Genomic DNA, 25,939 nt, shown 5'->3' on the forward strand with positions numbered 1-25,939 from the left:
GTAGATGATGGACTAAAACCTCTAATTGGCCGTGACCTGTTTGATCAACTCGGATTAGCAGTGACACAATCTACATCTCATAAAGGTAATTGCGTCAACAACATTTCTTCTTCGCCAGAATTCAAAGATTAAATCGCAAAAACTTTTCGAGAACAGATATCTCGCATCGGAACATCTAAAAATCATGTGGCAATATCTAAGTTTTACAAAGCTTTTCAACCTAGACATCAAAAAGGTAGACGTGTTCCAATTAACTAACAAGAAAAAGTCAATAACGAGCTTAAGAAACTTCTAGACGAAAACCATATAACAAAACTTTCAAGTTGCCTTGACAAATATTTCATATCACGAATATTGGTCACCGTAATGAAAGATCAAACGATAAAGCTTGCACTCGAATCAAAAAAATTAAATAAAACCATTCACAAGAACAAATATCAGATACCAAATATTTACACGCTTATCGAATCCATTTCTCAGCGAATTAGTGCTCCCGCGTCGCAAAACACAACATATTTTTCTACGCTAGATTTGAAGTACGCATACAGCCAATTGAATTTGGATACTAACACGGCAAATCATTGTAACTTTAACATAATTAGTGGTGATAGGACTGGTACTTACAGATTTCAAACAGGATTTTACGGGCTAACAGATATGCCAGCAAAATTTCAAAAAAAAAACAATGGACTATACCTTAATTGGTTTAAGGAATAGCTATTGATTGTTAGACGGCATTTTGATCGTAAGCAAGCGGTCTCTGGAAGAACATAAATGCTATGTCATGAACTACCTTAAACAATTAGAGGATGAAAATATTAGGAAAATCTTCCTAAATGTCACTTTGGAAAGTAAGAAATCGATTGGCTAGGGTATCATATATCCCAATCGGATATCTCAACCCTCGATAGTAAAACATCTGCGACTTTAGCCCTTGAAGCTCCGTAAACTCTAAAGAAACTCCCTTCTTTTCTGGGGTCGGTTCATTACATTGGTAAATTTATTCCAAACCTTGCTCAGATTAGTCATCCCCTCCGCCCTTTACTGAAAAAGACATAAAAGTTTATCTGGACGGAGGAACACGAAAATTGCTTTAATGAAATAACGAATCGCATCGCGAACGCAACTGCAAATAGTCATTATAACCCGCAACTCGAAACACACGTAAAATGTGATGCGTCCCGTTCCGATCTCGGAGCGGCAATTGAACATCTGACAGTTGATGGGTGGAAGCCAATTGCATTTACGTTTCGTTTTTTAAATCCTTGCGAAGAGCGCTGTAGCGTAATTGAACTTGAACTACTCGGAGTAGTTTGGTCTATTGAATATTTTAAAAATGATCTTTACAGAAAATTTTTTACAGTTATTACGGTTCATCGAGCTCTTCTGCCTATCATGAAAGAAAATAGATCGAATAAATCATACAACAGTAGATTAACTCGCTGGATCGATCGTCTACTCCCATTTCAATTTAATATTGGACATCTACCAGGTGCGAAAATGGGTTTAGTTGATTACATTTCTATACACCGGTATCAAAAAGCTAAAAAAAAGTCTCTGTGTATGACGAGGAAACTATCGTAGCCAAATTAAAGTTAATCTCTGCATCTATTAATTAATTGGAATTGAACAATACAAAACCTGCACCTCATTTACACCAATTATTAAAAGCACAAGATCCCGCATCGCAAATCACACCTAAATTTGAGGCCAACAATAAGGCGATAAACTTATTTAGCACACATGCAGCCCGAGTACACAAGCATGGTTATTACAATTCCACCGCTCCGCGAAAGCTAGCCTCAAATACTAATTGTAATTTAAACAATTTAAAATATGAAGATCCCGCGTCACAATTACCACTTAACACTTCTCTCGCTCGGCGAAATACAAATAAGTGTAAACAATTATTCCAAAATCAGAATGAATTAACTCTCGCTCCGCGCGAGACTCAAATTACTCAATATAAAATCCCGCCAATTAGGAGACATTCCACAAATATCTTTAAAACTCACCACCCACAAATAAAATCAGTGCTTTTTGCCTCAAATCATCTTACAAATCAGTCGTCCACTTTTAACTCAAAAAACTCATTGTCATCTAAATCTTCCTCAGAAATAAACTATATAAGCTATAAAAGTAACAATATGCATTCTAAAAAGCGCATCACTCGCGTTCGTTTTAACGACGCTTCCCGCACAGCAAATCAGCAAACTTTAATTCAAAATACAACTCGCCCCGCAAGTCAGCGTTGCAATTCGCAAAGCAATACCCGCACCGCATGTCAGCGCTCAAATTTGCCAAGCAATACCTGCACCGCAAATCAGCGATCGAATTCGCCAAGCAATACACGCGCCGCAAATCCCCTGCAGATAATAACACCGACATCTTCGGCTCCCTCTTCTAATGTCAGTACCCCTCTTACTCCCAGCCCATATGTACCAACATTCGACTACATTGTGTAAAAGATCTTTGATAAGTCTCTCATTGCGTCGTTAGCAAGCAAGGACGCAGTGTTAAAAGAGGTACGGGACTGCATAATAACGAATAACGAAAGTCGTCTTTAAGCTCTAAACCCGTATATTCATTCTTATTGGAGAGATCTCCATGTACGCTTTGGCTGTGTGTGTGTGCATAGGTAAAAAAAGTCGCTATGCCAAATGTCTTGAGAGAACCATTGGTTGACGACCTTGACTCCAGCCATCGGGACACATGGGGTATGATATGCATGGCCATGCATTGCTGGTGGCCATATATGCATCGCAAGCTTATTGTAAAAGCTACAGAGCGCAAACCCTGCACATTGATTGATAAGAACCATAAATCTATTATTCCCGCTAAGCAATTTCAACCCCATATACCGTGGTTGAACAAAATCAGGAAATCCAAATCGATTTTGCAGGTCCAATTTTTGATGAAAAGGGTAATGAAATTTACTTCTTAGCTGCTATTGATCGTTTTTCTAAATACCCTACTGCATGTATTTATTACAAATCAAACGGACCAAATGTTTTAAAGTTTTTGGACATGTATATTGAAAATCACGGAATTCCACGAACTATTCGATTGGATCAGGCAAAATGTTTGGTTGGCAATCAAGTAAAGACCTTCTGTAACAAAAATAATTTTGATATAATTGAAGCTCCATTAAAAGATCATTGCGCTATTGGATTGGTAGACAGACTAATTCAAACGATTAAAAATAGACTTGCATGGATCATAGAGGAAAAATTGTCTGCTAACGTCTTTCATGTGAAATATGCATTAAAGATAATAATACACAATTGCGAATATGTAAGCAGAAATTGTCAAACTTTAGTGCGAGTTCAAATGTAAAAAAAAACAAAGCCAGCGCAAAGCGGTCAATGTCCTCTAGCAGACGGCAACCATCGTATTTGCAACTGCCCATTATTAAAAAACATGAGTATTAACGATCGATATTTATCAGTGAGGAAGCAACGCTTATTTTATGGATTTCTGGGAAAAGGACATCCAATCATAGATTGCAAATTCAACGCCTGGGGCAAAAATGGATGTACCAAAAAGCACAACCGATTGCTACACTCGGAAAACCAAATGGACGAGGGCAATCACGCAGTCAATGTGAGCGCTGCAACAATAAATCAAAGTAACGAAGTTACCACCTTTCGTCAGATAGTTCCCGTCCCAATCCAGAGTGGGCGCAACCGACTAAACACATATGCTTTCCTCGATAGTGGTTCAACGGTATCATTCATCGGTCAAAGACTTCAAGGGAAGTTGCAAGCCCAAGGCACCGATGTAACGCTAAATATAGCCGGCATACACGGAACGAAGGATCTGAAGACCGAATAAATTCCTCTAACAAAAAAAGGGACTGCATTTAAATGTGCATGTGCATTCGCTTGAAGCGTTTGTACATCCGTCGATTTCATTGGGAATTACAAACTATGAATACATCAAACTGATACAAAATTTCAGCCACCTGAGTGTACTTCCAAACAGAAGTTTCAATTTGATGGAAGTTGGCATCATTCTTGGTTAAGATGCCTATGAACTACAAAAGGCATCGGACTACAAGATAGGAACACGAAGTCAACCTGTCGCTGTCCTGACGGAATTAGGATGTGTAGTCAGTGGACCCATGGAGGGTAAAAGAGGACAAAATGTTTTTCATTTCGCCTGCACAGAATACGTGAAAATGGCAGAAAACATTCAATCCTGGTGGGACATAGAAACCTATGCTTCCAAAATATATGTTGTAAGTCAATCAAAGAAAGAGCCAGAAGCTCAGAGATTCATGGAGAGCACGATAAAGTTTACAGGCGAGCGGTACGAAGTGGGCATGCTCTGGAGTGAACCAGAACCCAATCTTCCAAACAACTACGGCTCAGCCCAAGGTCAGCTCTACTCAATGGAAAGAAGATTCCAGCGAGACCCAAATTTGAGGGAATTGTATTAACACTCAATTGATACAGATGTTAAAAAAGGAAGTGTTAGGATCCTGAACACATCGGAAGTCAAAGATACTTTCGGAAAGGAATGGTATTTGCCGCACCATCCAGTACTAAACCCCAACAAACCGGGTAAAGTCCGCCGTGTTTGCAACGCTGCAGCCAAGTACGACGATGTATGTCTAAATGACAAGCTGTTAGCCGGACCCGATCTGTTACACGGATTGATTGGAACAATATTCAGATTTGCGGAGGGACCAATAGACCTAGCCGCAGATATGAATCAATGTTTCTGCAAGTGCAAGTTCCTGAGCGGTATAAAATCTGCTTGAGATTCCTTTGTCGACCAACAATGAACGAAGCTGTGCAAACCTACGATAATCAACGTCATGTTTTCGGAGGAAAGAGTTCACCAACATACGTACCAACTACACACTGAAGCGAGACGCGATCGATAACGAGGACGAGTTCGCAATTGCAGCAAAAACAATCCAAAACAATTTCTACATGGACGATTTCATCAAGTCAGTCGAAACACCTGAAGAAGCAATCAAGGTTTTCAAACAACTGCAACCTCTTCTCTCAAAACATGGATTTGAACTGAAGAACTGGATCACCGAAAGCGAAGTGCTAACCAACGCAATTCCATATGACTTAAGATCAACCAGCACCACAAAGCAGGTTGAAGTAGAACCCAGGAAGGAAAGTTCATCCGTGCTTAGGCTTCAGTGGACGGTTGCCGATGATAGTCTACAGGTATGTAGAGGCACAAACAGAGCAGTTGAGAACCCAATCACCCAAAAGAAAATCTTATCTCTAGTTTCTTCAGTGTTTGATCACCTTGAACTGTTTGCACCATTCAGTGTTCATATGAGACGAGTCGTGAAGAGCATCTGAACCAAAAATGGACAAAAATGGGACAGTAGGACAAGTCAGTAGGACTTAAAGAAGATGAAGAGTTTCTGAAGTGGAAGTTTCAGCTTCCAGAAGTAGCAGAAACCAGCATTGATAGAAGATACTTCAGCACAGCCAAAGACAAATGGGAACGTCATGTGTTTGCCCACGCATCTGAAGATACAATGTGCGCAGTGGCATACCTACGTTCAAAGCCCAAAGAGTACTCAGCAGATTTAGTGTGTAATCGGAAAGTGCGGAATCGCGCCGATGCGACACCTTTCCATACCACGCTTGGAACTACAAGCAGCAGTTATGGCGGTGAGACTTAAAGAACAGATAGTGAAGGATCACGAATCGCAGATTCACAGTTGTAACTTTTGGACAGACTGCACTACTGTTCTGCAATGGATTCGCAGCTCCAGGTGTTTGTTGCAAACAGAGTAGCTGAGAATTTAGATAAAACTAATGTTTCACTATGGAATCATGTGAGTGGTATTAACAATCCAGCTGACATCGGGACACGAGCGATCAATATTGACGAACTTAAGAGAAGCGAATGGCTCTTTGGGCCGGCCTGGTTGAAGCAACCCGAGAGCAAAAGGGCTAAAAAGGTGAAATCACCATTTGCTTAAGACGAACAAAACGACCAAATGGTCTTCTCAGCAAAGGTTGAGGAGAAGAAGCCGATGATTCAGTGGGGACGATTCAACAATTTCAATCGACTAGTAAATACAATGGCATACGTGCAGCGCGTATTTAAAAGACACAAACCGGCCACAAAAACACTAGGTGTTGAAGAAAGGGAGGGTGCACAAGCAAGCATTTTCAGACTATTGCAGTTTGCTGAAGAGATGAAATCTCTCAAGTCTAAAAAGGAATTTCCAAAAAACAGCAAAACCCTCAAGTTTTCACCATTTCATGACAAGCAAGGACTAATTCGTAAGCAAGGCAGAATAGGTAAAAGTCAATTGAACTTCGAAACCAAGCATTCAGTACTGTTACATTGGAAGCACCATGTGGTTGAATTATTCTTGCGAAATGAACACAAGAATAGCCATCACGAAGGCACTGAACATATCAGAAATATAGTTCAGCGGAAATTCTGGATCCTAGGCATACGAAATGCTTTGAGATCAATCAAAAACAAACATATTAGATGTCGAAATGGAAGAGCACAGACAAAGGCACCAGTAATGGCAGATCTACCTGAAGAACGATTAGACGCATCAACAGTGTTCTCAAATGTGGGCGCGCGTAGATTATTTCGGACCAATCACAGTAAAGATTTGTCGAAGAAACCAAAAGCGTTGGTGCTGTCTAATCACATGCCTTACTGTACGAGCGGTACATATAGGGATTGTACCAAAACTAAAAACTGATATTTCTCTGTATGCAATTCTGACATTCATTACTCGAAGAGGCAAACCAGTCAAAATGATTAGAGATAACGAGACAAACTTTGTTGGAGCCGAAGGAGAATTAGCAGAGTACATAGCAGCATGGAACAAGGAGCATAATGAAGACCATCTGACTCAACAAAGAATCAGATGGAAGTTCAACCCACCTGCCGCACCACATTTTGGAGGAGTGTGGGAAACACTGGTTAGGAGTTGCTAGAAGGCAATTTACGCAATGCTGGGCAATCGATGGGTCACGGAAGATATTCTGTCGACCATGATGTTTCTTCTTGAACAGACGCTGAATGCTAGACCAATGACAACATTCAGTTTTGATAATACCGATTTAGAAGCTATTACTCCAAACCATTTCTCGCTTGGCAACGAGAACCTTTGTTTACGGTATCTATCAGGTTCAGAGCAATTTGTTGATCATAGAAAGCTCTTTCGACAAACACAAGCGTACGCAGACTCCGTAAAGAGTACTTGCCAACGTTGAACAATCGAAAAAAATGGCAGTTCACAACGGCTAGAAGTAATCTTGTGTGGGTAGGGGAAGATAGTGACAAACGAGAGCTTTACACAATTGGTCGAGTCATAGAAACCATAAAAAGTTCTGACGGAATAATTCGATCGGCAACGGTTCAAGCAAAGGAAGCAGTTTACTGGAGGCCTAATGTGAGGCTCGCTTCAATACTACCAATTGATGAAGATGTTGTTTTAAAGAAATAAGGGCCGGTGATGTTGAGGCTAAGCTTTCACAACATGCTTAGAAAAATACATCACAATAAAAATTGAGATAGGGAAAACACTTTTGTATTATTTATCTATTAGTCATCGTAATAGTCCCAGCTCTAGTTATAGTTACTAGTACAGTCTTAGTCACGTGATGTGGAGACAAGGGGAGAAATAACAAAAGCAACACAACAACACACAGCAAAAGCAGCCGCAGAAAACGGCTTTCTTCATATAACTCAGCAAAATGTTGCAACAAAAAACTGAATTGAGCAGTAAATAACGTGTTATTGTGTCTTGCGTTCAAATTTTTCTTGAGCAGTAAATTGTTTCTGTGTCTTGTATTGAAAGTTATTCTTGAGCAGTATATTATTTGTTACTGTGTCTTGTATCTACGAATTATTGGAGCTGAAATTACGAACCCCAGCTACTGGTATTTCAACTCGTGAGTACAAAAGCCAAAACCAACATAAGTTTAAGTTTAAATAATTTTCCATAAACAGGTCTTAGACATATATCTTTGTCTTCGATTTGTTTGTCTATCGATTGAACTGGTATGCAAAAAGAGATCCCGTATTGTGTGATCTGTAGCAAATCCAAACCGATTCGATACTGAAAAAACTAAAAATTGCAAATAGTTACGAACTGAATTGTAATGCAACGGTAAGAACATAGCGGATATAAAGTCAAAAAAACAAATCGCAAAGTTATAATATCCGGACAGATTTTGAACCAATCAGAACGAACTGGGCGGTATAAAAATTTCCTCGTCACAACCGATTGGGAGAGCAGCCGTTACATATAGAATATAGGTATGTGACTGTTAAACAAACGAAATCAACTCATATAGGAGCATAGCTTATTCATATTTTTAGTTCAATTCTATAGATGAATATTATTATTTTCATTTGCCATGCAATACTGTTAACTAGAAAGTTCATTTTTGATGGAGTGATGACAGTAAGATTGTTGATGTCATCTCGTGGAAAACCTGAGCAATTGTCAGTAGATATTTAGTGTCCTTGCTTAGACAACACAGTTTTATATAGGCTTTTCTATTTTAACAAATTGTTTGGCAGAAATATCTTTAATCTTCTTTTAATGTTCAAACAAAAATTTGGGAAATTTCCTACATAGTTATCCTGTTATCGGAAACAAAAAGTACACATTGGCACAATTTTGTTGCTTATACCCGCTATCACTATTTGCTAGACTTTTCAACCACACCAAAGTTCCAAGGGATACTAAACTCGTCAGGAAATAAAATGTTTAAAGGTTAATGTAAAAACATAAATGAAACAATTCAACGACTGTAGCTGAGGACATTAAAAAACTGAAGGATTAAATGATGGTAGGATTATAGGTAAGACAACATTTGATTATGGAAACACAGTTGAAAATTCAGTGCTAGCTCTGGAAATGGCAATTGTTTTTGGGCATTTCAATTGAAACTAAAATCCAAGGCAGGTAAAATCTTCAATTCCCAATTTAGTTAAAATTTCAACTAAAGAAAAGTGAGGGTGTTAAATCTAAAGAAATAGAGACCTGTTTCACGGATCTGTGGCAACGCCAATCAACTACGTGGAACGTGAATGATAATAATAATATTTTTATTACTGAAGTTTTCTGAAGCTAATCCCATTCTACTAAAATATTTACGCAATATCTAACGCTAATTTTATTTCCTATCTGAGTATTAGGTGTCTCTGAAATTGCGCACATACTTTTGCTGTTGTTTTTTTAATTGAGGTACTCTTATACCTATTAATGTAGCTAAAGATGATATTTTTGTTATGACTACAGACGTGAATTCAGTCTAAGATATCTCAGCAGCTTTAATTTTTTTTATATTTCTTATTAATTTTTATAATTAACTTTTGTTTGAGTTTTATAATACTTTCTAAAATCTGTTACTGACATTGTTATTGTTATTTTTAATTTTAGTTAAAGTTTAATGAATAATTTGCTGCTCAGATATAGTTGAAGTCTGGCGAAGTCTGGGGTTAAGGCCAGTAATAATTGGTGCACTTGAGACTCAACTGAACAAAATTGAAAGACTCAGCCATCATTTTTTTTAGGAAAAAGTTAACTTTCTTTTTCTTTCATTATATTTTCGCAATCAAAATCATAATGTTTTTCTAAATGTGCTTGTTCCTTGTTAACTACTGAATTTCTTTCATTTATTATAGCAACCATGCATTGAAATATAAAATTTTTTTGTTTCATCAACTGTTCTTGTATTATTCCTTTCCCTCTATCAATGGACGCAGCAACTAATTGACTTTTAGTAACTTTTTTGAATTTTTTTTATCAAACTGTTAATTAAAAGCATTATATTCACTAATAGTGTAACCAGCTATTTCATTGAACAAAATGATTTCTTTAGCAAAAAGATTTAGTAAATTCATTATTAAGTTTATTTTTAATTTCTAATTTTATTTCTAATTTTTCTAATTTTATTTCTGAACTCAAATTTTTTAAGGATATACTTAGTTGCAAACTGTTCAAAGTTAGCTGTTCAAATTCAGCAACTGTTCAAAATGCAAACTGTTAATCCGCTCACAATTTTTCTTAACTTATATATCAATCTTTTTATCATATGATATATTAGGTTTTTTTAAATTAAAAAATCCTTTATTAACAGCATCTTTGTTTTCAGAAAGAATGAGTTATTTTCTAAATTTTATTCTTCGACATCTTCTGAGAATAATTGGTGTGTTTTGCTTGATATTAGATTTTTTTTCTTTCAACTGTTTGTCGTTTTTTGAGATCAAATTGATTCTTGTCATATTTATAATTGTTTTAAATGAAATAAACATTCTGCATTGCTGAATTATCGTAAGCTTGTTTAGCAGAGGAGCGGAGGTCTTTATCAATAGACTCAAATTTAATATCGTTGGCTTCAATGTCTAAATTAGCGTTTTGTAACTCTTGTTCATTAGATTTCTTTATCAATTGACTCAAATTTGTAACTCCTGTTCTATTGATCTTGTATCTCCAATAGTATCTCCAATTCGAAAAGCTTTGGTTCATGTTTAGAAATTTCCTCTGCAAAAAATTCTTGTTTGATTAAAATCTCTATTCCAATAGAAGTATTTACCTTTGAAAATGTATGGTTTTATCTGCATTTGTAACGTAATCACAAAGTTGTAAACGTTTTCTGTAATGAGAGTAGCTAAAGTTTAGTGTGAAAAAGTAAAAGAGAATTTAAAACTCTCAGAATTGTAAGAAGCAGCAACAGGTGATTTTTGTAGTAGTAAAATGCGGGTTATCATTATGAATTACAAAAAGCTTATCCAATAAGGTAACCAAAATCGTAATTTATAATCGTTGATTTTTTTAACAGTTTTTAATAGTATAAAACTACATCTTTCTGTGACTATTGCAATTTAGTCACAAATTATTGAGTATAATTCCGCGTTATGCTAAAGTAGATTTCAAATTGTTTTATCAGATAACTCACTAAATTTTTCATTCCATTTTTTGTAGAGCCACCTTGAAGCATTACCTACAGATATACAAAATTTGTTCATTATGGATGTAGCCCCGGAAATTGTCATGAATTTACCTAATACTGTTAATATGTATTATTTTGCAATTACTGAATGAAGATTCGTCGATTAATTTTGTAGACACTGTTCACTTTTCTATTTTGGTACTATTTTTCTTCTAATTTTAGCCTTTTGACCATTATGAGTTTTGTAGTTCCTAATGAGTAATCATTTGCTTCGTTATTTGTTCTTCAGATATCTGCAACATCTCATCATGTAATTCACGATGGCCCGCATTTGTTTCTAGTTTTAGTAATTGCAATCTTTCTATTAAGTCAAAGGGGTCCATGCATTGCCAACATCGTTGATTAACTAAGAAAAAATCACTAGATTTAACCAAAGTCTGTTAATCTTCCCTTCAAATAGATTGCAGCAAAATGAGGGTTATTACTATGAATTACAAAAACTTATTCAATACAGTTACCAAAATAGAAATCGCTAAACATTGGTTTTTTAAATATCTTCAATAGTAACCTACTGAATCATTTTGTGACTATTGCTTTTCAGTCACTGAAGATTGAGTATAATTTTACGTTATGTTGACGTAGATTTCAAACAGTTTTGATAGATAACTCACTACATTTTTCATTCCATTTTTTTGTAGAGTCACCTTGACGCATTACCTACAGATTTACAAGATTTATTTATTAAGGATGTAGCCCCGGACATTTTCATGAATTTAACTAATACTGGTAATATGTATGAATTTGCACTCAATTAATGAAGATTAAATTTGCAGAATATGTTTGTTTTTGCATTTTGGTATTAATGTATCTCCTTTAATTTTTTTTGACCACCAAAATCTTTTTTAGCTCGTAGTTTTTGTTGATTTCACACCAGCTTAGTTGCAGTTTCACTCGTCGGCTGTGCGAGGACTTTGCTCATTTGCTATAAAAAACAAGTTCTCTAAATGTTTTTGAGTAATAATTTACTTCGGTGGTTGTTCATTTGATATATTCAGAATCTCATCATATAATTCATCATATCCGGCTGTTGTTTCTAATTTTTTGTGATTCTAATCTTTCTCTTAAGTTATAGGGGTTTATGTAGTAACTCGGGGTAAATCACTGGTTTTAACCGAAGTCGGTTCATCATCTTTACTTATAGAGTATAGATGTAAGTATGATGCCAGATATCTCTGCATTAATGATATATTTTTTTTCTAATTAACTTTTTCGTATCCTTTGTTTGAGCTTCATAAAAATTTCTAAAATTTGTGAACGATAATGTTATTGTTAATTTCATTACTTGCTGTATTATTATGAAAAATTAGCTGTGCAGATATATTTGAAATAGTGTGCGAAATTGAGATATTAAGCCATCTATTCGTAGGAGAAATCTAACTTCCTTTTTCTTTCATTTCAACTTTTTGATCAATATCATAATGTTCTTCTGAACGTGCTTGTTCTTTTTTAACTAATGATTTTCTTTCAATTGTTGTTTTTACGCACTGAATTATAAATGTTTATTCAAAAACCGTTCTTTTCTGATTCCTTTCCATTTATCAGCGCATGCAGCAACTAGCTGACTTAAGTAATTTTTCATTGAAAAATTAGTTGGTTATCTAACTGTTGTTTTAATGTCTTCATTAATAGTGTAAGTAGCTATTTTATTACATATACTAATTCTTCTGTTAAAGATAATTAGTAAATTAATTAATAAGTCTATTGAAAAACTTTAAGTTTAATAAAGTTTTTTTTAAATTGCAATCTGTTCAAAATCGGCTTTGAGTAGCTCACAATTAGTTTCAACTAATATATCAACCTTTTCGATAGATTATATATATATATATATATATATATATATATATATATATATATATTTATGATTTTTTAACACAATATTCATTATTAACAGCGTCCTTGTTTGAGTAGGAATAGGTAAAATCCTGATTTTTGTTCTTCTTCATGTCAACTCTATCAGCATCTTCTGAGAAAAATTGCTGTGTTTTTATCAATGTTAGATTTTTTTCTTTTTTGTTATTTTCTAGTTAGATTTGATTAAGTATATATATATATATATATATAAATATATGCATAATTATATATATATATATATATATATATATATATATTTAAATATATTGTATGTACATATATATATATATATATATATATATATATATATATATATATATATATATAAATTGAAGTAAAATACACTTTTGCAGACTTATCAGAAGCCTGTTTCACCGGTTACCGGAGTTCTTTATCACTTAAGTAAAATACTTTATTGTTAGCTTCAAAGTTAAAATAAGCGTTTAGTAACCCCTGTTCAATATATTGACCTGGTTTTTGTTCTCCACTATTGTCTCCAACTCTGAAAGTTGGAAGTTGTTGTTTATAGACACTTCTTTGTTTTTAAAAGATCTATATTCCATTAGAAGTATTTAATTTTCAATATATATGTCTTTTGTCTGCATTTGTAACGTAATCACCAAGTTTTAAGTGTTTTCTGTAATGAGAGTAGCTAGAAGTTTAGTGCGTATAAAGAAAAAGAGAATTTAGCTCTCTCAGAATTGTAAGAAGCAGCAACAGGTGATTTTTGTGTTGTAGTAAAATGAGGGTTATCATTATGAATTACAAAAAGCTTATCCAATAAGGTTACCAAAATCGCAATTTATAAACGTTCGTTTTTAAAATAATTTGTATTAGTATAAAACTGCATCTTTCTCTGACTATTGCAGTTTAGTCATAAGCTGATTATTGAGTATAATTCTGCGTTTTGCTAACGTAGATTTCAAATTTTATCAGATAACTCACTAAGTTTTTCATTCCATTTTTTGTAGAGCCACCTTGAAGCATTAAATACAGATATACAAAATTTGTTCATTAAGGATGTAGCCCCGGAAATTGTCATGAATTTACCTAATACTGTTAATATGTATTATTTTGCAATTACTGAATGAAGATTCGTCGATTAATTTTGTAGACATTGTTCACTTTTCTATTTTGGTACTATTTTTCTTTTAATTTTAGTCTTTTGACCATTAAGTGTTTTCTAGTTCCTCATGAGTAAGAATTTGCTTCGTTATTTGTTCTTTAGATATCTGCAACATCTCATCATATAATTCGCGATGGCCCGCATTTGTTTCTGGTTTTAGTAATTGCAATATTTCTATTAAGTCAAAGGGGTCCATGAATTGCCAACATCGTTGATTAACTAAGAAACAATTACTAGATTTAACCAAAGTCTGTTAGCCGTCCCTTCAAATAGATTATGTTGATATCATGTTTTAAACATAACCAGCTTTATTTTCTTTCATCGGTCACTTCTAGATTGTCCTTGTTGTGTATAATTAAGGTCATTTGAAAATTTTTTAATGCTGTTTTCCTCTCTTTTTGACCTTTTTCAGTTACATCTTTGTTAGTAATGAACATAGTGAAGGCCTTAGTGAAATCATTATTTTCATCTTTTACTATTAATATATTACTAAGCGTCCTAACACTAACTTTTTCTTTGTTTGTTTTCTCATTTGCACCAGAATACTGAACAAATTTTTTTGTTAACTGTAAAGCTCTCATTTTGCATAGCTAAAGTTAAGGAAAATCTCATTGATGACACTAGTTTTATCTTCAAAAGAGTGCAGTGTTTTCTCAATGTATTGGTTTGGTACGTTTGACCATTCAATCTCATTTTTGTAAAATAATTTTTGTCTTTTCTTCTGTTGTCTTCTAATCTGATTATTTCGAATGAAACTTGCAGATTAATCATTAAAACTGTCAAAATTTTGCTAATGGACCTCTAGTCATGTTTCGACTTTTAAATAAAAAATTAAGTGTTTAATTCTCGTGCTAAGCCCTCGTGTTTTAAGATTAATTAAAGTAAAAAAAGTATTATATTTTAAAATGTATAATATTCACATGCTTTGCTTTTGGTAAACCTATAATTTTAAATTTAAGTATCAGTAATAACTATTAGGCCGTATAAAGTCTGGTTTTCATACCATCAACTTTTTAATCATCCATTTTTAAAAATGCAAGTTGAAACTCTTCAACAATCTTCATTTCATGCCTATCTTTTTAGTGCCAATTTTTTGAAAAACAGTGAAATTGTTTTCGTAAATGCATTCTTAAAAATTTTCTGACCATTTTTTTGCAAAATGTTTCAATGTTTCGTATGTTTGAATCCTGCTTTTTCTTTTTTTGTTCTGTTCAGGAGGATAGATCTTTGTCTCGGATGACTCGTTGTCTTTTCTGTGTCTAAGATGCTGAACAGTATTCGTTTTTCTTGATTTGTTAAATTTGATCTTTAACTTTCAAAAATCAAAAATAAATCTTTTTATTACGGTGCTCCATATATTGTGTCCATTTTCTTCACATTCTATTCTTTTATCATTCTAGCGTTATCCTGGCACCTACATTTTTGTTTGTATGAAATCATGTTCTCTATCATATATACAACAAGGCAGAAGTTTGTGTTATTTTTGTCTTAATTGCAGTGATTGGAGATCTAATTGTAGTGGTTTTCTGATTCTTAAATTTGAGCATTCTTTGTTGACTTAGTGTTGACTTTAAATTTTAACTTAGTTTCTAAGATTAATATCTGCTTATTGCTTTCGCGATCTTTTTGAGATTAGAATCATGAATTATTTGAGGGCAATTGATATTCCTGTCAACTGTTTGACCCCATCAGTATTTTGACCACTGTAAGCTCTCATTTTGCATAGCTAAAGTTAAGGAAAATCTCTTTGATGACACTAGATTTATCTTCTAAATAGTGCAATGTTTTCTCAAGGTTTTAGTTTGGTAAGTTTGACTATTCAATCTCATTTTTGTAATATATTTTTTGTCTTTTCCTCTGTTTTCTTCTTCTAATCTGATTATTTCGAATAAAACTTGAAGATTAATCATCGTTAAAACTGTCAAAACTTTGCTAATGGACCTCTGGTCACGTTTCAAATTTTAAATAAAAAATTAAGCGTTTAATTCTAGTGCTAAGCCCTCGGTTTTAAGATTAATTAAAGTAAAAAAAGTATTATATTTTAAAATGTATAATATTCACATGCTTTGCTTTTGGTAAACCTATAATTTTAAATTTAAGTATCAGTAATATCTATTAGGCCGTATAAATTCTGGTTTTTTTACCATCAACTTTTCCATCATCCATTTTTAAAAAAGCAAGTCTAAACTCTTCAACAATCTTCATTTCATGCCTATCTTTTTTACTGCTAATTTTTTGAAATACAGTGAAATTGTTTTCGTAAATGCATTCTTAAAATCTTTCTGACCATTTTTTTGCAGAACGTTTGAATGTTTCGTATGTTTGAATCCTGCTTTTTCTTTTTTTGTTCTGTTCAGGAGGATAGATCTTTGTCTCGGATGACTCGTTGTCTTTTCTGTGTCTAAGATGCTGAACAGTATTCGTTTTTCTTGATTTGTTAAATTTGATTTTTAACTTTCAAAAATCAAAAATAAATCTTTTTATTACGGTGCTCCATATATTGTGTCCATTTTCTTCACATTCTATTCTTTTATCATTCTAGCGTTATCCTGGCACCTACATTTTTGTTTGTATGAAATCATGTTCTCTATCATATATACAACAAGGCAGAAGTTTGTGTTATTTTTGTCTTAATTGCAGTGATTGGAGATCTAATTGTAGTGGTTTTCTGATTCTTAAATTTGAGCATTCTTTGTTGACTTAGTGTTGACTTTAAATTTTAACTTAGTTTCTAAGATTAATATCTGCTTATTGCTTTCGCGATCTTTTTGAGATTAGAATTATGAATTATTTGAGGGCAATTGATATTTTTGTCTGCTTTTTGACCCTATCAGTATTTTTGCCAGTCTATTTATTTCCTTTTTTTAACGTTACCAAATGTTTTCAAAAATATAAAATTTTGCTGCGTTTTGATTTATTTGGTGACAGTGGTTTAAATTTCACCAAGTTTTAGGTCAGACCTGGGGAGGTAGTGAGTTAATGGTTTTATACAAAACGTAATGCATTGTTGCTGCAATTATGGTACGGTTTTTGTGGCTTCCGGGTCGCTTCCGGAATTCTTCCGGCTTTGTTTTGCAATCTTTTTGTCATTAGAATCATGAATTATTTGAGGGCAATTGATATTCCTGTCAACTGTTTGACCCCATCAGTATTTTGACCACTGTAAGCTCTCATTTTGCATAGCTAAAGTTAAGGAAAATCTCTTTGATGACACTAGATTTATCTTCTAAATAGTGCAGTGTTTTCTCAAGGTTTTAGTTTGGTAAGTTTGACTATTCAATCTCACTTTTGTAATATATTTTTTGTCTTTTCCTCTGTTTTCTTCTTCTAATCTGATTATTTCGAATAAAACTTGAAGATTAATCATCGTTAAAACTGTCAAAACTTTGCTAATGGACCTCTGGTCACGTTTCAAATTTTAAATAAAAAATTAAGCGTTTAATTCTCGTGCTAAGCCCTCGGTTTTAAGATTAATTAAAGTAAAAAAAAGTATTATATTTTAAAATGTATAATATTCACATGCTTTGCTTTTGGTAAACCAATAATTTTAAATTTAAGTATCAGTAATAACTATTAGGCCGTATAAAGTTTTTTTACCATCAACTTTTCCATCATCCATTTTTAAAAAAGCAAGTCTAAACTCTTCAACACTCTTCATTTCATGCCTATCTTTTTTAGTGCTAATTTTTTGAAATACAGTGAAATTGTTTTCGTAAATGCATTCTTAAAATCTTTCTGACCATTTTTTTGCAGAACGTTTGAATGTTTCGTATGTTTGAATCCTGCTTTTTATTTTTTTGTTCTGTTCAGGAGGATAAATCTTTGTCTCGAATGACTCGTTGTCTATTCTGTGTCTAGAAAGCTGAACAGTGAAATGTATTCGTGTTTCTTGATTTGTTAAATTTGATTTAGAACTTTCAAAAATCAAAAATAAGTCTTTTTTTACGGTGCTCCATATATTTTGTCCATTTTCTTCACATTCTATTTTTTATCATTCTAGCTTTATCCTGGCACCTACATTATTGTTTGCTATATTGATTATTTTACTTGTTAAAAAATTGAACGATTTCAGATTTTTCTTAGATTTTTGTCATTTCTTTGGTTTGCAATTGATTTCATTGAACATAAGGCAGTACTGAGAGTTTGCTAGATGGCGTTTTCCAAAATTTTGCACTTATTACAATTTATTGCAATTTTCTGCCGGCCTTGGCTTTGTTTTTAAACGAATTTTTGCCTTTGAATTTTATTCTGTTGCTTATGTCCTTTCTACGGTTAAATTAATTTTTGAATTAGTATGAAATCATGTTGTCTAGCATATATACAACAAGGCAGAAGTTGGTGTTGTTTTTGTCTTAATTGCAGTGATTAGAAATCTAATTGTAGTGGTTTTCTGATTCTGAAATTTGAGCATTCTTTGTTGAAAATTTAAGTTTATTTTGAATCAGTTTAATTTCAAAAGAAATAATATGTGTAATAAGGGTCCCTAATGGAAAAGCCTCTGCGCAATGAGTTTTAACAAGCTGTATTAATTTATCGTTTAATTTTTTTACATACCTTTTTGACCGGCGTCGATAATTTTTTCAACTTATATCTGTATCTGTTTCTGTCTCTATCATACGCACGCAAGTCTATTCTTTCGCAGCTATTCGGGCAATCTGCCGGCTATGTTTTTTATAAGGTGTTTATCACAACTTTTGAGCTTGAATAAATTCATCAACTTCCATTAGATCAGGATAAATAAATTTTAAACCTAAACGATTACAACGTGGTATTTGCTTATCTTCTTTTTTGTTATGATATTCAATCTCACGTTTTGCTGTAAATGTTTTTTTTGAAACTGCTATTTATAGAATTGTAAGTAAACTAAAAGTGAAAAAGTGATTTTGGATGCTTTTTTTCTTCCCACATTTCTGTGTAGTTTTTAGTACATGTTCAGATGAGAATAGTTTAATAAGCAGCCTAGGCACACATAAGGAACTTTTTGAATTTTTATCTTTGAAACCTTCTCTTTGGTTTCCTTTGTGATCTTTCTCTATGTTTGTTCTGTCATGTTGGAAGATAGAACTTTGAGGATGAGTTTTTTGTAATGTTTAGTGTAATTTGATGGTAGGGATTCCATTCAATCATTTAGACTACTTATTATTGTTCCCATAACCCATAATTATTTGGTTCATCAACTCTATTCTTAGTTGGTTCGCTGGTGTAGGGTTTGCTAAGAGTTTAAATACAAGGCCAAAAGTTTCGCCGAAAAAATTAGACAGGTATTTGTTAAACACCTTGTTTAGCATACCTCCCTAGCTTGAAATCATTGCAGCTCAAAAGATATCGGAACAAAGTCTCAATTAAAAAGTGAAAAATTGGACTTGAATCGTTTAAAGTGAATGAAATCTCGTATTAACATTTTGAGACTCTTAAACCAACCTATCTACTGAGCATCAACGAACATTGCTAAAGAAGATTTTGAGTAGGCATAGGTTCCGTTTTCTGCTAGTTTTTAAGTGACTGGTTTTCTATACCATACAAACTAACATATTATTTGTAATCAAGGAAAACCCTCCTAAAGTCTGCTCAATTTTACTTAAAGTTTTTATATATAAAATTTTTATATTTTTGTTCTAGGATAATTTTTGAAGTAAAAAAACAAATTCGTACAAAGATCAATAATGATTTGTTAGGAAACACACTAAGGTCATATATGATTTCTTAAAAACCATGCTAAGACCGTATATGATGTCTGAGTACACATAAAAGAATCGTATATGCCTATTCGACGTTTACCCGAACGTCATTGTTTATGGTTTCCTAGTATTATTATTGAAAACTGTAAAAAAAGCTTTTTTATTGTATTTGTAAAATTGTGTGAATAGTTATTGTAATTTTTTTGATCTGATACGTTTTAAACATCAAACGCTCAAAAAAGGCATACAAGGGCTAATTTTAATCACCGTTAGCGGCACAGTGATAGGTAAATTTTTCGAAAGAGAAAACAAAAGAAGTCAATATATTTCAGAAATGCTTAACAGTCAGGCCATTAACTGTTTGCTCATTAAATTACTTTCTGTCATATATAAAATACAGTCATCTCCTACTGCTGGTCAAACAAATATCAAAAACGTCAAAAACAAAAATAGACTGCAGGTTAAATACAAGGCCAAATGTTTTGCCAATATTTAGACATTAGTTTGTTAACTTAAATGAATAAAAATTAAAGTTAAAACACCTTCTTAGGGCATCAGAAGAAGAAAAATTCATTCTCCTTTCTTAATTGGGGCTTTAAAACTGATTTTTTCGTAACATGGCAAATAGTTTTTTAGAAAACATGTTTAGCAACTATCCCTAGCATGAAAACAATGCAGTTCAAACGATATTGGAACAAAGTCTCAATGAAGAATTAAAAAAAAATTGAAAAAAAAATGAGCTTGAATAAGTTTAAAGTTAATGGAATCTCGAGATAACATTTTGAGACTCTTAAACAAACCTATCTACCGAGCATCAACGATCACTGCTATTGAAGAAATTGAGCCGGCATAATTTCATTTTCTCCGCTAAATATTAATTGACCCGTGTTTTCCATATTTTTCCTAAAAATTATGCAGATCCAATATGGTTCTTAGCAACCAAACAAAGTAATATAAGATTCGCAATCAAGAAAAACTCGCCTGGAGGCCGGACATTTTTGTATGATTCGAGTTAGTGACGAGGTACCATGGAAAAACTGTAATACAATCATTACTTTTTATACCTAATTTTTTACGTATGAAATGTTTTAAATTTCATTCTGTGATCAATTATGTAGCATAATGATTTGTTAGGAAGCATACCAAGATCATAAAACTTCTTAAAAATCATGCTAAGACCGTATTTGATGTCTGAGTTCACATAATAGAATAATATAAGCTTATTCGAAGTTTCAGACAGGCCAAGAACTCTTTCCCATTTACAATACTTTTTGTCATATAAAAATTACGTCAGCTAGTACTGCTGGTCAAACAGAATTCAAAAACATCAAACACAAAATTAGACTGCAGTTTAAATACAAGGCCTAATGTTTTGCCGAAAAATTGACAAAAGTTTATTATATTGAATTGATAAAACATAAACATCTGAGACCTTCTCGGGGCAATGAAAGAATGAGTAAGTTCATTCTACTTTCTTCATTGGGGCTTTGAAACTGATTTTTTCGTAACATGGCTACTAGGTTATTAGAAAACTTGTTTAGCAAACTTCCCTAACTTGAATACATTGCAACTAAAAGATATCAGGTCAAATTTCCATGAAAAAGTGATTAAAAAATGAACCTGAATAAGTTTAAAATGAATGAAGTTTCGTTATGACAGTGTGAGACTTTAAACCAACCTATCTACCAAGTATCAACGAAAACTCCTAAGGAAGAGGTTGAGTAGGCATAATTTCACTTTCTCTGCCAATTTTTAATTGACACGTGTTTCCCATATTTTTCCTAAAAAATAAGCAGATCAATTATGGTTTTTAGCAACCAAACAAAGTAAAATAAGATTTGCAATAAAGAAAAACTGGCCTAGAGGCCGGACAGTTTTTCTTGTGGTTCAATTTAGTGAAGAGGTATCATGGACAAACTAACACAATCATTATTTTTTTATACCTAAATTTTTTACGTATGAAATGTTTTAAATTTCATTCTAAGATCAATTATGCTGTATGAAACTGAATTTCATACTAAGGTCATTAGAGATTTGTTAGCAAACATACTAAGACCATATATGATGTCTGAGTACGAATAAAAATCATATATGCTTATTTGACGTTGAACCAAACGTTATTGTTTATGGTTTCCTAGTGTTATTATTGAAAACTCTAAAAAAGATTTTTAATGTATTTCTAAAATTGTATGAATAGTTGTGGTAGTTTTTTCGGATATGTTAAATTTTCAACCTTAAACGCTTGCAAAATGCTTACATAGCCTAATTATAATCACCGTTAGTGGCACACTGATAAGCACAATTTTTGAAAGGCAAAACAAAAGATTTCAATATATTTCAGAAATGCCAAAAAAAAGGCAGGCCAGGAACTGCTTCTTATTCAAATTACTTTCTGTCATTTAAAAAATACTGTCAGCTACTACTGCTGGTCAAACAGAATTCAAAAACATCAAACACAAAGGTAGACTGCAGGTTAAATACAAGGCCAAAAGTTTTGCCAAAGAATAAACAAATATTTATTAAATTTAATGGATAAATATAAAGCTCTGAGCCCTTCTCAGGGCAATGAAAGAATGAATAAGTTCATTCTCCTTTCTTAATTGGGGCTTTAAAACTGATGTTTTCGTAACATGGCAAGTAGTTTTTTTAAAAATTTCTTTAGCAAACTTCCCTAACTTGAACACATTGCAGCTAAAAAATATCGGGACAAATTTCAAAGAAAAAGTAATAAAATAATTGAACTTGTATAAGTTTAATTTGAATGAATTTTCGTTATACCCATTTGAGACTAATAAACCAACCTATCTACCGAACATCAACGAACATTGCTAAAAAAGAGGTTGAGTAGGCATAACTTCAATTTCTCTGCTAAATTTTAATTGACCCGTGTTTTAAAAACTTTTCCTAAGAATGATGCAGATCAAATATGATTCGTAGCAACCAAACAAATAAATATAAGATTCGCAATCAAGAGAAACTCTCCTGGAGACCGGACAGTTTTTCTTATATTCCGAGATAGTAAAGAGTCATCAGGGAAAAACTGTAAAACAGTCATCATTTTTCATACTTAAATTATTTACATATGAAATTTTTTAAATTTCATGCGCAGATCTTTTATGTAGAGTGAAAATTAATTTCATACTAAGATCCTTAATGATTTGTTAGCGAACATACTTAGCTCATATGTTATTTCTTCAAAAATCATGGTAAGACCATGTATGATGTCTGGTTACTTATAGAAAAATCATATATGCTTTTTCGACGTCTAACCGAACGTCACTGTTTATGGTTTTCCGGTATTAATACAAGGATCCTTTTTGACTTGTTGAAGATCATGAAAATTTCGTATATGAAGAAAGGGAAATCTTATGAAGACCATAATAAGATATGGCCTATGATTTGTATGGTACCATTATGATCTTAGCATGATTACTAAGAAGCGTCGACTCGGGGATTCGAGATCTTTTTTGAATACCTTACAAATTCGATATTATTTTTCTGTGTTGTTCCATGCTAAGTTACTTCCACATTGTTACTCAGTTTTTGGTGTTTAAAATTTTCTGAGTTCTGATAAAGTTTAGCTATGTACCGATGCGCACTTGCTTTGTTGTTTTTTTTCCAAAGCAAAGTGTTGTATAAGAAGTCATGATATTTTGCAGACTCATGGGGGAGGGACTGGGGGCACTGAGGGAGGTGAACAGGAGAGAGGCAAAAATAAGTAACTGTGCTTTTGTATTTTAGCGCACAGTTTGAAATATTCAGCATTCTACGGAATTTCGACTGTGTTTGAGAGCAACGCAAAACAAACAAGTCCTGTGGATGCAAATTTGATCACTCCTCCTAAATATCCTCTCAGGTTAGTTAAGTGTATGAGCGCTCACTGCACTAAACGTGATGACAAAAAATATTTTTCACCGCAAATCACCCTCACCATTGATCTATCAATGGGGTGAAAGCGGTGAATTTTATGCGAATTTTTGGCGTTGAAAATTGTATATTCATCAAACTCACCGGATTTCATACCAACAAGATTTCCGCACCTGGGTGCGAACATAGGACCTCCTGCTTGTCATTTGGATTTCATGCGTTCAGACCGACAAAACCTTTTTTGTTGCAGGATGTGATTTTTTCTCAAAATTTTTGATTTGTTTCAGCGAACAAATGTGAGCTGATTTTGCTTATAATCGGTTGATTTGATGCCGGGTCCGACGCTCTTTCTAACCTTCTACCAATCTGTTCTAAAAGCGTTTGAAGAAATTTCTAGCGCGAGAAAAATATATTACATGGAAGACTTGCAGTTACAACTTCTCAGTACTGATTTAAACTTGGAGTTGGGTACGGGTAATTAGACAGGGGAAAATCGTTATAGATGTAGGCTTGGGTTGATGTGTTATCAATCAGAAATTAAAACCCAGCTAAACTTTTGATCCAATATTGGGCTGTAATCATGCTTTGATGGTAAAATAAAACAAGAAAGCTCGCTTGTTCTGTACGTGACACAGAGTTTTTCCAGATTCGCATTCAAAAGCACAACATATATCAAATCGATATATCTTAGCACCAATCACTGTTTTTGTCAAGCTGTTACGATAAAAGATATTATCATTCAACTGAAGTTTGAATCAGAAACAACAGTTGAAATTAATTGAGTTTTCAGACGAATAAAAAGAACCTGATTCACCTTCAATTCAGAATTACTTAATTGCGCTTAATTTTGATAATTATTATCAAAGAGTATTGCTGGACGTGTTGCAACTAAACGCGAACACTTTAAACTGGAATTCCATTCACGATTGGCAATTGACGATTCACGGTTTTGATCGACTTTAATTTGTCTTTTTCAATAAATCTATTGGAAGCTTAAGGTTTTTTAAACAATTCTGAAGTCAAAATGATGACATCTGAGTCAAAGTTAACTGTTTTTCATTATCTCTAATTTTCTCAGTAGAAATGTTTTTGCCAAGAACATCGGTAAAAGGGGCTGTAGAAGTTACAATAGCTTCAAAAAACACTAATGTTTTCAAGTTTTATCTAGATAAGCGAAACCGAACTCAGCAATCATTAAAGAAGCCCTTAATTCAGAAGAATACCTATGGAAACCCTAAGGAAACCCCCCTCTCAAGCTATTCATTGCCGTAACACTTTGTTTCCGCAATACAAAAAACAGGTACCTGAAAAGAATCCTCTCAAAGTTTTTCTTGCAACAGCCCCTACACGAAGTTTTCGTTATACGAAAGAATTAATAGGAGCTCCAAATGATTTGAGACATTTTTAAAAACAAGTGGCAAACTCATTCAGAAGCAACCAATCTGTTTGAGAAATTCAGAAACATAGCGGGAGCAAGTCCTGGAAAAAAATTCAAGCAAAAAAAACAACGACGAAGGCGAAATTCTGACTAAATGCTTGATTTCAAGACTATTGATTTGTTTTGTTAACGATAAAGGAAATGGTTTTACATAATTGAGAAACAAAAATCAACTATGTTATCAAAGTAATCAGATATTATGTTAACTTACAGATTGAGCTGGGAACCATAATGACTCATCCTAGCCCCATGCCAAAAAACTAAAAACGAAAAAAAAATAGTATGGAGACTTGAAGAGAGCGTAAAAAAGTTCGTGATATAAATAATGCAGATCTCAGCTTTTTTCCTCACATCTTGAGAGTTGTGTTTTCTATATGACAACATTGAGGAAAGGTTTGGTAGCGTAATTACCTGTGAACATATATAACAAAACACGTTGAGATACCTTATATATATTAGAAGATTTTCGCTGTAGTTTTAAATTTAACAGACAGAGACCATTTGATTTATTATATCAGAACACACTAGATTTTAAATTTTATAAAAATTAGAAAATTTGATAGAACTATAAGGTTTTTTGCCAACTTTGCAGAAAAATATGTACAAATTAATACCGATGGTGTTGTTGGTTTTAACTCTAAAAATGAGGGATTTTTGTTGAACAATTTCATCAATTTTTGTTTGAATTTCAAACTTTGTTTCATCGAAAATATAATAAGTTCTGTTTTGACAAACGGTGGTTTTTAAGCAGGTATTTTTCATCAGTATAAATCAATCTGAAAGAAAACAAACCGCCTCTTTTTAATGCAAATTGTTTTCATTAATGGTAATCAGGCAAACCGCCAAAAGGTCTACGAGAAAAAGATCTGAAACAGAATCTTTTCGAAAAATTGCTCCAAACAAAAGTGTTTGAAGTCAAAAACAATTACTAGAATCAAAAAAAAAAGAATGCCACAGATGAAATTGTGCACTAAGGGAAGTTTTTTGTATCGTAAAAGCA

At 33.2% G+C, this 25,939-nt stretch overlaps 1 protein-coding gene across 1 annotated transcript in view; it reads left to right on the forward strand.

The window, feature by feature from the left end:
- LOC142342466 (uncharacterized) overlaps nt 1–25,939 on the forward strand; it is a 152,251-nt gene that overhangs the window by 69,694 nt on the left and 56,618 nt on the right. The window contains exon 9 of the mRNA XM_075393805.1: nt 23,376–23,490. Within this exon, the coding sequence (XP_075249920.1) occupies nt 23,376–23,490 (115 nt within the window). The remainder of the gene's footprint in view (nt 1–23,375; nt 23,491–25,939) is intronic.

Source organism: Convolutriloba macropyga, chromosome 7, assembly GCF_964194025.1.
Source record: "Convolutriloba macropyga chromosome 7, txConMacr16.3, whole genome shotgun sequence".
NCBI classification, from domain to species: Eukaryota; Metazoa; Xenacoelomorpha; order Acoela; family Convolutidae; genus Convolutriloba; species Convolutriloba macropyga.